General features: G+C 56.4%; 1 protein-coding gene across 7 annotated transcripts in view; it reads left to right on the top strand.

The window, feature by feature from the left end:
• Window positions 1–10,716, top strand: part of CACNA1A (calcium voltage-gated channel subunit alpha1 A) — a 279,954-nt gene that overhangs the window by 208,333 nt on the left and 60,905 nt on the right. For all 7 annotated transcript variants that reach the window (XM_081791793.1, XM_081791791.1, XM_081791792.1 and 4 more), the window contains 3 exons: window positions 5,736–6,199; window positions 7,660–7,798; window positions 9,073–9,202. In XM_081791793.1, the coding sequence (XP_081647919.1) occupies window positions 5,736–6,199; window positions 7,660–7,798; window positions 9,073–9,202 (733 nt within the window). The remainder of the gene's footprint in view (window positions 1–5,735; window positions 6,200–7,659; window positions 7,799–9,072; window positions 9,203–10,716) is intronic.

Below are 10,716 nucleotides of genomic sequence, written 5' to 3'. Positions count from 1 at the left end.
CGACAGCTGGAAATGCTGGCTGGCTCCGGGTGCTGTGGGCCGTTCAGGTGACACGAGGGAGTGGCCACCAGTGTTGAGATTTTCCAAAGTGGAGAACGCCCCTTGGTGAAGTTCCATATGCGATCGGGTCTGGTGTTCCTTCAGTGCGTCCAGTAGCCGCATTCTGGGGAGATGGGGTGTGTATTTCACGCATACGAGATACGCCGATACGTAGAACGGAGTCACGATGACGCAGGTCATCACGAGCAGATTTTTCGGCCGTGTCAGGGACGTTAAAAAGTCGTGAAGCGGGGCGGAGGGGGCACGGCTGGATGGCTCAGTCGGTCGGGGGTCCAGTTCCTGATCTCAGCTCAGGTCGTGATCTCAGGGTCGTGAGCTAGGCCTGGAACCTGCTTTAAAAAAAAAAAAGATGGGGCGCCTGGGTGGCGCAGTCGGTTAAGCGTCCGACTTCAGCCAGGTCACGATCTCGCGGTCCGTGAGTTCGAGCCCCGCGTCAGGCTCTGGGCCGATGGCTCGGAGCCTGGAGCCTGTTTCCGATTCTGTGTCTCCCTCTCTCTCTGCCCCTCCCCCGTTCATGCTCTGTCTCTCTCTGTCCCAAAAATAAATAAAAAACGTTGAAAAAAAAAAAAAAAAAAAGAGAGTCATGAAGGAAAGGCTAATGTAGGTAGAATACAGCATTCAGAACCTAACTCCATCATCAAGGACTAGTGATTCACTGTTGCTGTTAATACTGCCAACTGCTAATATTTACTATTATTGTCATTCTTGTTTTTATTTTTTTATTTTTTTAAATTTTTTTTTAACGTTTATTTTTGAGGCAGAGAGAGACAGAGCATGAACGGGGGAGGGTTAGAGAGAGGGAGACACAGAATCTGAAACAGGCTCCAGGCTCTGAGCTGTCAGCACAGAGCCCGACGCGGGGCTCGAACTCACATACCGCCAGATCATGACCTGAGCCACCAGGCACCTGGGTTTTTTTTTGTTTTTTGTTTTTTAATGTTGACTTATTTTTGAGGGGCAGAGACTGAGCAGGGGAGGTGCAGAGAGAGAGGGAGACAGAGAATCCCGAGCAGGATGTGGGGCTTGATCCCATGAACCGTGAGATCACGACCTGAGCCGGTGAAACCAAGAGTCGGTCACTCAACTGACTGAGCCGTCCAGTCAGCTGGATGGCTATTGCTGTTAATCAGTATTACTTACACCATTAGGATTTTCTCATCAGTAGATATAAAAAACATCTTTGCCTCCATAGCCTTTAGAGTGACCACCCCAGCTCCTTCCTTTCACAGATGGGGAAACTGAGGCCCAGAGAGGGGAAGGGATTTTCCCCGGGCACCGCAAGCCGATAGCAGCAGTGGGATAAGAACCCAGCCTAAGGGGTCTGCCACCTGCATTTTTCCTTTTTGTCATTTCTTAGACCTTTTCCCAGACACACGCTGTGTTTTTCCTTCTCCAAAACATTGATAATATACATAGAATTGTTTCCTTTCTGTCTCTCCCCCAATTACACCTCCTGTCTTCTTCGTCGGCGTCCCCAGCTTTAAATGCCCCCCGCCCAGCTCATCCCGGTGAAAAGTGGACGGAAGCACATTCTATTTCATTCATTCTACATCGTTCAGTAGCCTCTGCGCCCAGATCCCCCACGCCGGGCGGCCGAGCCCAGTGGCACCCCGGGGTGACCAAAGGGAAGGTATCGCTTTCCCTGACTCCCAATTAAACGCTGTGGGTCCCAGACCTGGGCAGTTCTTCCTGCTGGACCCGGCTGAGCAGGGAAATCTTTTGCCCAGATCTGTGTCACCCCAGAAGTGACATCTCGGTGCCGTAGTTCCACCTGCTCCCTCCCATCACCATGAAACCCAGACCCCAGGAAGAGCAAGGAGACATCCGGGACCGCTGAGCCCCACAGTCTGTCCTGCGTGGGGAGAAGAGGGGCGCGCCATCCATTAACGCCCTGATGTTACAGCACCCCCAGTGAGCCTTAGCCAGTGGCTCCAGCACCCCCATTCCGTGCCCCCAGGCTGTCCACTGCAACATTTTCTTCACCAAGTGGTGCCGTAGCTTAAAATCTGTGGGACCAGAGGTGCCTGGGTGTCTTGATTTTGGCTTAGGTCATGATCCCAGGGTCGTGGGGTCGAGCCCCGAGTCAGGCTCTGCGCTGAATGTGGAGTTTTGGGGATTCTCTCTCCCCTCTCTCTCTCTCTCTTTCTCTGCCCCTCCCCCCTCTCAAAATAAATAAATAAACTTTTTTTTTTTTTTTTTTTTAATCTGTAGAACCAGAGTCCAGCCCAGCCCTTTCCCAGCTGGGGGACACCTGCCAAATGCCTTTGCCTCTCTGGGCCTCAGTTTCCTCACCTGTAACGTGGGCCTGATGCTAGTCCCACCTCCAGCAGAGGTGGCTGTGGGGATTAGAACCTGGTGACCCAGGGAAGCAGGACCGTCCTCTGCTCCTGGGGGCCTGAGCACGCCCCGGGCAAGGTGGCCATCGCCCCTGGCGGAAGGATGCTGAAGTGATTAGCTGTCAGAGGCACGCGGTGCAGACGGGGTTATGCAACCGGCTGCCTATTCCGGGCAGATGATGCACGTCCCCAGGAGGGAAGGGGGAAGGGGCCTGACTTCAAAGTTTTCTGCCCCTTTTGAGTTCTCCTTGGAGATCGATGTGCGGTGGCCTTGCAGGCTGAGCTCGGAAGGAAGGCTCCACAGCAGACAGGGTCGACAGAGGGAGCCAAACAGGACAGAACGCCTGCAGCCCCTCCATCCAGACAAGGGGCTCCCGGCCCCGGGCGGGAGGCTGACGTCCCCACGAGGTTCACCATGGTCTCAGCTGCTGTGTTCTTTAGTGTGACCTCTTCACACGGTGGCCGAGGGATTTAGGTTCTCTTTGAAAGAGAAATTCACCCGAGCCTGCTTTGTGCTAGGGATAGCTCTCTCTTGTTAGGAAAATCTGGACATATTTTTGGAGGGGCCACCGTTCGACCCACTGCCCTCTGACGCCGTCTGCCCTCTGACGCCCCCCGCCCAAACGTGTGTCCATTTCACGGGCGGCGTATACTCACCTCCCCACCCCAGCATCCCCAGAAGTCTAAACCTGTCCGTCACAGCACCAGCTCGGAGATCCTAAGTCTCATCCTCTAAGTCGGGTGTGGGTGAGACTCTGGGTAAGATCCATTTGGGGGCCAAATCCCTGTCCCTCTGTGGATGGGAAACTGGAAGGACAGATTCCCTGCCTCCAGAATACAGTCGGGGGACAGACGTGGGGTAGACGTTCCTATTCCAAAAGAGGGGTGTCGGGAAGGATGAAGGGTCACTGGTCCCAAGCACGTTCTAAACCCAGCGGGTTTAAAACCCGGCCCTCGGCCCGGTAACGCGTGTGTTCCTCATAGCGACTCAGGGAAGTTACCACGCCCACCCGGTGACCGTTTAGAAACAGGCTGAGTGTTTCTCACCAATGGTTACATAGCACATCGGCTCCAGGATCCCCACCGTAGTCCCCAAGTTACAGGCAAGGTTCCGCTGCTATATTCCTAATTTTAAAACAAGAGACCCGGGGCTCAGAGAGGTTAATCAAACCCCAGAAGGTCACACAGCTAGCGAGTGGCTTTGCCGAGACTCAAACCCAGCTCACTCCGGCCCACTCCCGTGACTGAGAAGGGAGAAACCCGGCTGGGCCTGCCCTTCCGCCTCCTAAAAACACCGGACTTTTGCAAGGTAAAATGCAGAACTAAAACGAAGAAGGGTTAGGTGGATGGACGTTTCCAGATCGGGCCTGGGCTGTGGTGCCTGCGATGGCTCCTGATCTCCCAGCTGGTCAACGAACGGTGTGATGATCTACGTGCTGTCTCTTGCTCACTTCCGGTGTCCTGAGCAAGCGTGTGGTGGGGACAGCCTGAGAAAACCGTTTTCTATTACGACTCGGCTTCTCCAGGACTCAGTTTCCGCATCTGTATAATGGGAGGCATCGTGACCCCTGCCTCCTAAGATTGTTTGAGAAGTTAATGAGCTGACGGAGCCAGGGGCTGGCTCACGCCCTTGGCCATGAGGGCGAGTGCCAAGGATGCCCCCGCATCCATCAGCGCTGGGCTAAGACTTCGGGGAGATCTCAGGCTGCTTAGAGAAGCGGAGTGTCGGGTAGGGGTTTAGCGGTATGGGCACGAGAGTCCTGTCGTCTGAGCTCCAAGCTGCCTCTGCCACCAACTGGCTGTGGCTGTGCGGCCTCGGGCCAAGGCCCTTCCTGTTTCCGAGCCTCGGTTTCCTCATCTGTAAAATGGGACTAACAATACTACCCACTTCCCACAGCGATTCTGAGAATCACAGGAGTTGCTTTGTGGAGTCTGGTACACGGTGAGCTGTTATGAGGAGCAGTGGACGATACAGGAAGCAGAATTGGGGCAGCCTTTCAGGAGCCCCAGAGAGAGAAGTTCTGGATCGTAGAACCCTCTGGAGGGAGAAGTCATTGAGATTATAGACAACAGATGTCCTGGGGTTTCCGGGAAACAGACTCCACCGGGGCCGGCACACAGGGACTGGGGAAGGATGAGGCCCCTCATCCGAAGACCGAGGGTCCAGAGGGGCGTGTGAGAGTGAACAGAGCAGACCGGGGGGCCGGGTCCACTTGGCTCAGGCGGGCGGAGCTGGGGCCAGCCGAGGAGGCACCAGACAGGCCCTAGACCCCAGCCGCCCTCCCTGGGGCCACGGCTCCTGGGGGGGGGTGTCTGGCAAGCTAGGGGTGAGTGTGCAGATGGGGGGGAGGCAGGGGTCGATGAGCGGTCTGGGCCTGTGGGATTTCTGGGCCGCAGTGTCCTCATCTGAGAAATGGGGGCATTGGTTGACCATTCGACGAGAAGCGGCCAAGCGCGTGCCGGGTGCCAGGCCCTGTTCTGACGCTGGATGCACAGCTGTGAACAAGAGAGACAAAAATAAACCCCTTGCCTCGCAGAGCTGATGTCCCGGAGGGCACCGAGGTGGAAAATCAGCCGGGACCCTTCACATTTCTGTCTCCTCCCCCCCGTGCCCCTGAACGCTCAGGCTCTTTTCTTCTCGTGTCCATCTGCGTAGTGTTAATTATTCGAGTAACTGAGGCACCAGACTCCTACCCACCGCGTCTCCCTCCCTCTCCACCTCCAGCCACACCAGCCTCCTGAAGCTCAACAAGCCTGTCCCCACTTCAGGACCCTTGCACCGGCTGGGTTCCCTCTGCCTGGGATGCCCTGTGCCCGTCACACCTGTATCCCCGTGAAAAATTACCCAGTTCACTTACCAGCTGTGTGGCCTTGGGCAACAGACTTAACCTCTCTGGGCTACAATGGTCTCATCTGTAAAACAGGTGCCAGTCATTACGCCTCGCGGGGCTGAGGACACAGGGGAGGTTACAAGTCAAGTGCTTAGAACGGCACCTGCGAGCTTGTGTTACTGAGGCGTTTGCTGTTATGACTTTTGTTATTTTTTACGTTGTTTACTTGCCTGTGTTGTGTGCTCCCCCAAACTGGAATTTTGGGAGGGGACGTAAATACTGCAGGCATGTAAAGCCACGAGGCAACTGTACCCCTAGAGGGATGGTGTCCCCGTGTCTGCTTTAGCCACTCCAGAAAACACCGTGCGCCCCAGTCCTGCCCAGGAGCTCATGGGAGGCCTGTAGGCTGAATGCAGGCTCTGGCAGAAAGTTGGGGCGGGGTCCAGAACATGCGTTCTATGCCTCTAACTCCGTTACGGGTCCTTTCTCGTTGGCCTGCCTTCTACAGAGAGAACCAGGGCTCCGGGGTCCCCGTGTCGGGCCCCAACCTGTCGACCACCCGGCCAATCCAGCAGGACTTGGGCCGCCAGGACCCGCCGCTGGCCGAGGACATTGACAACATGAGGAACAACAAGCTGGCCACCGCGGGGTCGGCCGGCGCCCACGACAGCCTCGGCCGCCCCGGCCTGCCCCAGAGCCCCTCCAGGACCGGAAACAGCACCGACCCCGGCCCCGTGCCAGCACCGCCCGCCGTGGCCGCGAACCCCCAGAACGCCGCCGGGCGCCGGGCGCCCAACAACCCGGGGGACCCGTCTGACCCCGGCCCCCCCAAGACCCCCGAGAACAGCCTTATCGTCACCAACCCCAGCAGCACACAGACCAACTCAGCAAAGACTGCCAGGAAACCCGATCACACCACAGTGGACATCCCCCCGGCCTGCCCGCCCCCCCTCAACCACACCGTCGTCCAAGGTGAGACCCCCGCCCCCCTCGCCTGAACACATCACCGGGCGGGGCACCCGGGGTCCCCCGGAGCGGCCGCCTCGGGCCCAGTCCCCGGAGGCTTGGCTGGGGGACCCTGGACAGTTGAGCCTACCTCTCTGCCCTCGGTTTCTTCCTCTCAAAATGGGCACCCTCTCAAAATGTGGGTCCCGCCCCCACGGGACTGCCGGGAGGGTTAATATGTGTACAACTCCTGACACTGTCCCCTCTCGGTAGGGTTTAGCGATATTGCCCGCATCCCAAATTCCCAGGGGGGACCCGGGAAGCCACCATGGATCCTTCTGATGGAAATTGAGGGGGCCTCACATGATTGCCTAGAGCAGCGCTGTCCAAAAGAAATGCGACGCAGGCCATGGAAAGAAAGAAGGGAGAGAAGGAGGGAGGAAGGAGTGATTTAAAAAAGAAAAAAGAAAAAGGTGCAATGAACTCTAATAATAAGTTGCGTCTAACCCAAAGTGTTGTTTATTTGTCCAAAATGCCACCATTTCAACATATGATCAGTATTTTTCACGTGATTAATCGTCTATTTTACGTTCTTATTCTTGTACTCTGTCTTAGAAATTCAGTGTGTTTTACACTTACAGCCTTTCGTGGTTTGGACTAGCCACTGTTGCACGGCTCAGGCCTAGACCCTTGAGAGACTGGCAGTTTTTGACCCCCAGACCCCCCACCATGTAAGATTGGGGTCAGAGGAGTACTAAGAACTTAGAAACGACCCACCGAGCTTATTATTTCTGAACTAGATGTAACTAGATGGTTCCTCTTACTTGTCAGTTCTGTGTAGGAGATTTCCATGAGTCTGCTTAATAAACGCCCACCGCAGTCCCACAGGGTGACTCTGGTCACTATGCCCATTTTTCAGACGGAAATACTGAGGCTCAGGGACACTCCGCCTGCCCACAGACTCCTAGCAAGGTTAGGCTGCAGAATCAACGCTCAGGAGGGTAGTGACGCTCCCCATCAAGAGAGGGGTGTTAATGGGGGCAAACCCTGCAGTTTGACGAAGAGAGGGCTCAGTGTTACCATCTGTAAAGTGGGGCTATTGGGGCTCATGTCACCTGCCTCCAAATGAAGTCCAGTGGGATGGGGGCAGGTTTGTGTTAATATCCTGTGAGGGTCCCACCAGACTCAAGGTTGTCTACCGAGCGGTCGAGTGCAGGGACGACTCTGGGACCAGGTTCAAATCCGTGTGACCTTAGGCAAGTCACTTCACCTCTCTGTGCCGCAGCTGCATCGTCTGTAAAACGGAGCTTTTCAAGTACAAACCTCGTAGGGTCACGTGAGGATTCACCGACATACCGTGGTGCCTGGCACATAGTAGGCACGTTGTAAATGTCAGCCGCTTATTGTCTGCCCTGGGGAGCGGCCCGGAGCCCAGAGGCTTGTGGGAAATCACGGAGGGAGCCCTGTGTTGGTTCTTGTCCCCACAGTGAACAAAAACGCCAACCCAGACCCACTGCCAAAAAAGGAGGAAGAGAAGAAGGAGGAGGAGGAAGACGACCCTGGGGAAGACGGCCCCAAGCCCATGCCCCCGTACAGCTCGATGTTTATCCTGTCCACAACCAACCCGTGAGTACGGCCTGTGGCCAGGGCAGGGGGCCCGGGGCTCCCACTGGGGCACTCGAAGTCAAGCCAGAGGGCAGGCGCAGACAGAGGGTAACGGGGAGAGTTGCTGCCCAGATCACGGTTAGTCCCATAGGGGGTGTTTGAGCAGATGAGAAACTGATGCTCTTTTCCTAAGTCCTATAAGAGAGAAATTTCTCATAAAGTACTGATTTGGGGGAGCGGGGAAGACCCCTTCCTGCCATCAGCTAGAAATCCTTGTCATAAATATTCAACTCCACACGGTCTGTAATGTGAGAGGCGCCCCTAAGACGTGGCTGCCTTGTGCAGTGCGCAACCTGTTACCGTCATACCTGGCGGCCCTGGTCCCTGAGCTCTGGCTCCTCACCTCTGCTCCACAAGGATTTGGATTCTAGGCAGATGGTCTCTGAGTTCCATAGCCCTTTGTCTTGGGCATCCTTGAGGAGGAAAGATTATTCAGGGGAGAGACTTATTACGTGCATGTCACGGTGGTTCATGGAGGGTTGCGTCTTTCCGGAGGCTATTTCTCGAAACCCTGGTCCCTCAAAATGCTTCCTGACCAAGAAAACTCACACAACTTTGTGACATATTTATTAATATTATTAGCGCCACTTAAGAGGTTAAGTACTTAAGTGTTATCCTAGTACCCCATCAAAGGCTCTGATAAGGCCCGCGATTAATCATTTCAGTAACTGATTTTCTGGAGCCCTTACTATGTGCCAGGCATATATGAACTCTTTGGAGCCTCACATTCTTGTAAGGTAGGCACCATTATTACGGCCATTTCACAGGTAGAGCACTGAGGCACAGGGGATAAGCAACTTGCCTAAGGTCACTCAATTCATTAAAAAAAAAAAAAAAAATCTGTTTAACCCAGAATTTCCCAATTTTGTTTGACCATAGGGTATTTTATGCATAAAAAACCCTTTCGTCTCCTGCAGAATCAAGGACAGTATTTCTTCAACTCGTCCCGGGAATCAAGATTTTCCCAGAGGGTTGTTTGGAAGTGAAAGGAACCTATCCACGGGGCCCGTGACTATCTTCCCTGGCCGAGGGCCCCCCCCCCCCCGCCACCTTCTTGGGGCTCCGTGAACCCCCGAGAGGGCCCCCAGGGGGAAGATCGTGACACTGGGTGGGGTATAGAACCTTGGGAGTCAGAGAGCTCAGGTGGTGGTGGGTGACAGAAGGAGATTACAGGAGGAAAGGGCTTGGGAGCCCACAGTCTGAGTGGACCCCTGCACGCCCACCTGTCCCCACAGCCTTCGCCGCCTGTGCCACTACATCCTGAACCTGCGCTACTTTGAGATGTGCATCCTCATGGTCATTGCCATGAGCAGCATCGCCCTGGCGGCTGAGGATCCCGTGCAGCCCAACGCACCAAGAAACAACGTGAGTCCCGCTCCGCGGGCGCCCTGCTGGCCGGGCCGCTCTGCTACGGGCCACCTTCCCCTGCGTCCTCAACGCTGCCAGCCAGGCTGGAGGGAATGTCAGGGGTACCCCTGGGCACAGCCCTGGGCTCACCACGGCTTCCGGTGGGGGTGGGGAAGCCCCGATTGGTCGCGTATGCTCTTGGGGGCGGGACGTCCGTCCCTCGAGGGAGTTGTGACTGTGCACCTGGTGGGGGAAAGGCGGCTGAGGGCGGGAGGGGCCGGAAGTTGCTGAAATCCCCGGCAGGGGGAGCGAGGCTGGCGTTAGGTGGGGGTGCGCACCCTCTGCCTGGAACGTAGGGAGTACCCAGGCAGGGGTGCCCCACAGGTATCCCCTCGGCCGCCGGACCTCACCCAACAGACTTCTTGGCTTTGATCTTGGCTTTGACACGAGCTTTGAAAGAAAGGACGCTGCTTTTTTTAAATGCTTATTTTTAGGGGGAGACAGAGAGAGCCAGTGGGGGAGGGACAGAGGGAGAGGGAGACACACACCTCGAAGCCGGCTCCGGGCTCTGAGCCATCAGCACAGAGCCCGACGAGGGCTGGAACCCACGAACCGCGAGATCGTGACCTGAGCCGGAGTCGGACGCTTAGCCGACTGAGCCACCCAGGAGAACCAAGAGAAAGAACTCTCTTGGCGCAGAAACACAGCCTACACTTTCAGCTGTTTGGAGAGCTGCAAGGCTCTCCTTTTAGGGGCGCAGGGTCTGCTAACGGTTCCTGATAACTGAGTGGCGGTTGTGTTCAGAGCACAAGCCCCGGCACTTGGCATGTAAGCTCTCCCAGGTATCCCCATTGGACAGATGGTGAAACTGAGGCTCGGGCAGGTTCAGTGACCTGGCCGAGACCACACGGCAGAATCCCAATGCTGCCTCCCCTGTCGCTCCTTCTGCTTCCCTCAACTGTGTCCGTTTTTGGAGCACCTACTGTGCGCATGGCTCCCCTTAAGTCCTGCCCAGCAAGAATGGGCGCGTGCCTGTGGTTGAGAGGGGAAAGTGAGGCGCTGATTAGCGAGGGCCTGGCAGATTCCACACCGGTGGCAGAACTTCCTTCCCCAGCTCCTTCCTGCATCCCCCCCCCCCCATCGATGCCCCCCTGCCCGGAGCCAGGGGCACATTTTCCGCTGGGAGCCAGGCCCTGCCGCCCTGGCTAAGTAGGTTAGGAGCCTGGTGAGGCTGGCAAGCCCCATAAATCAAGCCTGCCCGACAGCAGCTTACCTTGCACTTTCCCTTCCTTTGCAGGCCTGGCAGGGCCCCTGGGGACCCGAGGGGGGAGCTGGAAGGAAATAATTAGAACACGGCTCCCGGAAGAAACGAGCACCAGGGCAGGGCTGAGGCTGCGCTCTGTTCTCTACGGCCAGCTCTCCCCACCCCGGGGGACTGCAGGGAGCCAGGCCCGGGAGGGGGTGTCCCAGGAGCGGTCAGCAACCCCCCTGCAGACTCTAGGAGGTCAGAGAAGGCTCCGTCACTGGCGGGG

Source organism: Panthera onca, chromosome A2 (assembly GCF_046562875.1).
Source record: "Panthera onca isolate mPanOnc1 chromosome A2, mPanOnc1 haplotype 2, whole genome shotgun sequence".
NCBI classification, from domain to species: Eukaryota; Metazoa; Chordata; class Mammalia; order Carnivora; family Felidae; genus Panthera; species Panthera onca.
Note: the sequence above shows the minus strand (reverse complement) of the source record. Positions and strands in the feature narration are given on the sequence as shown.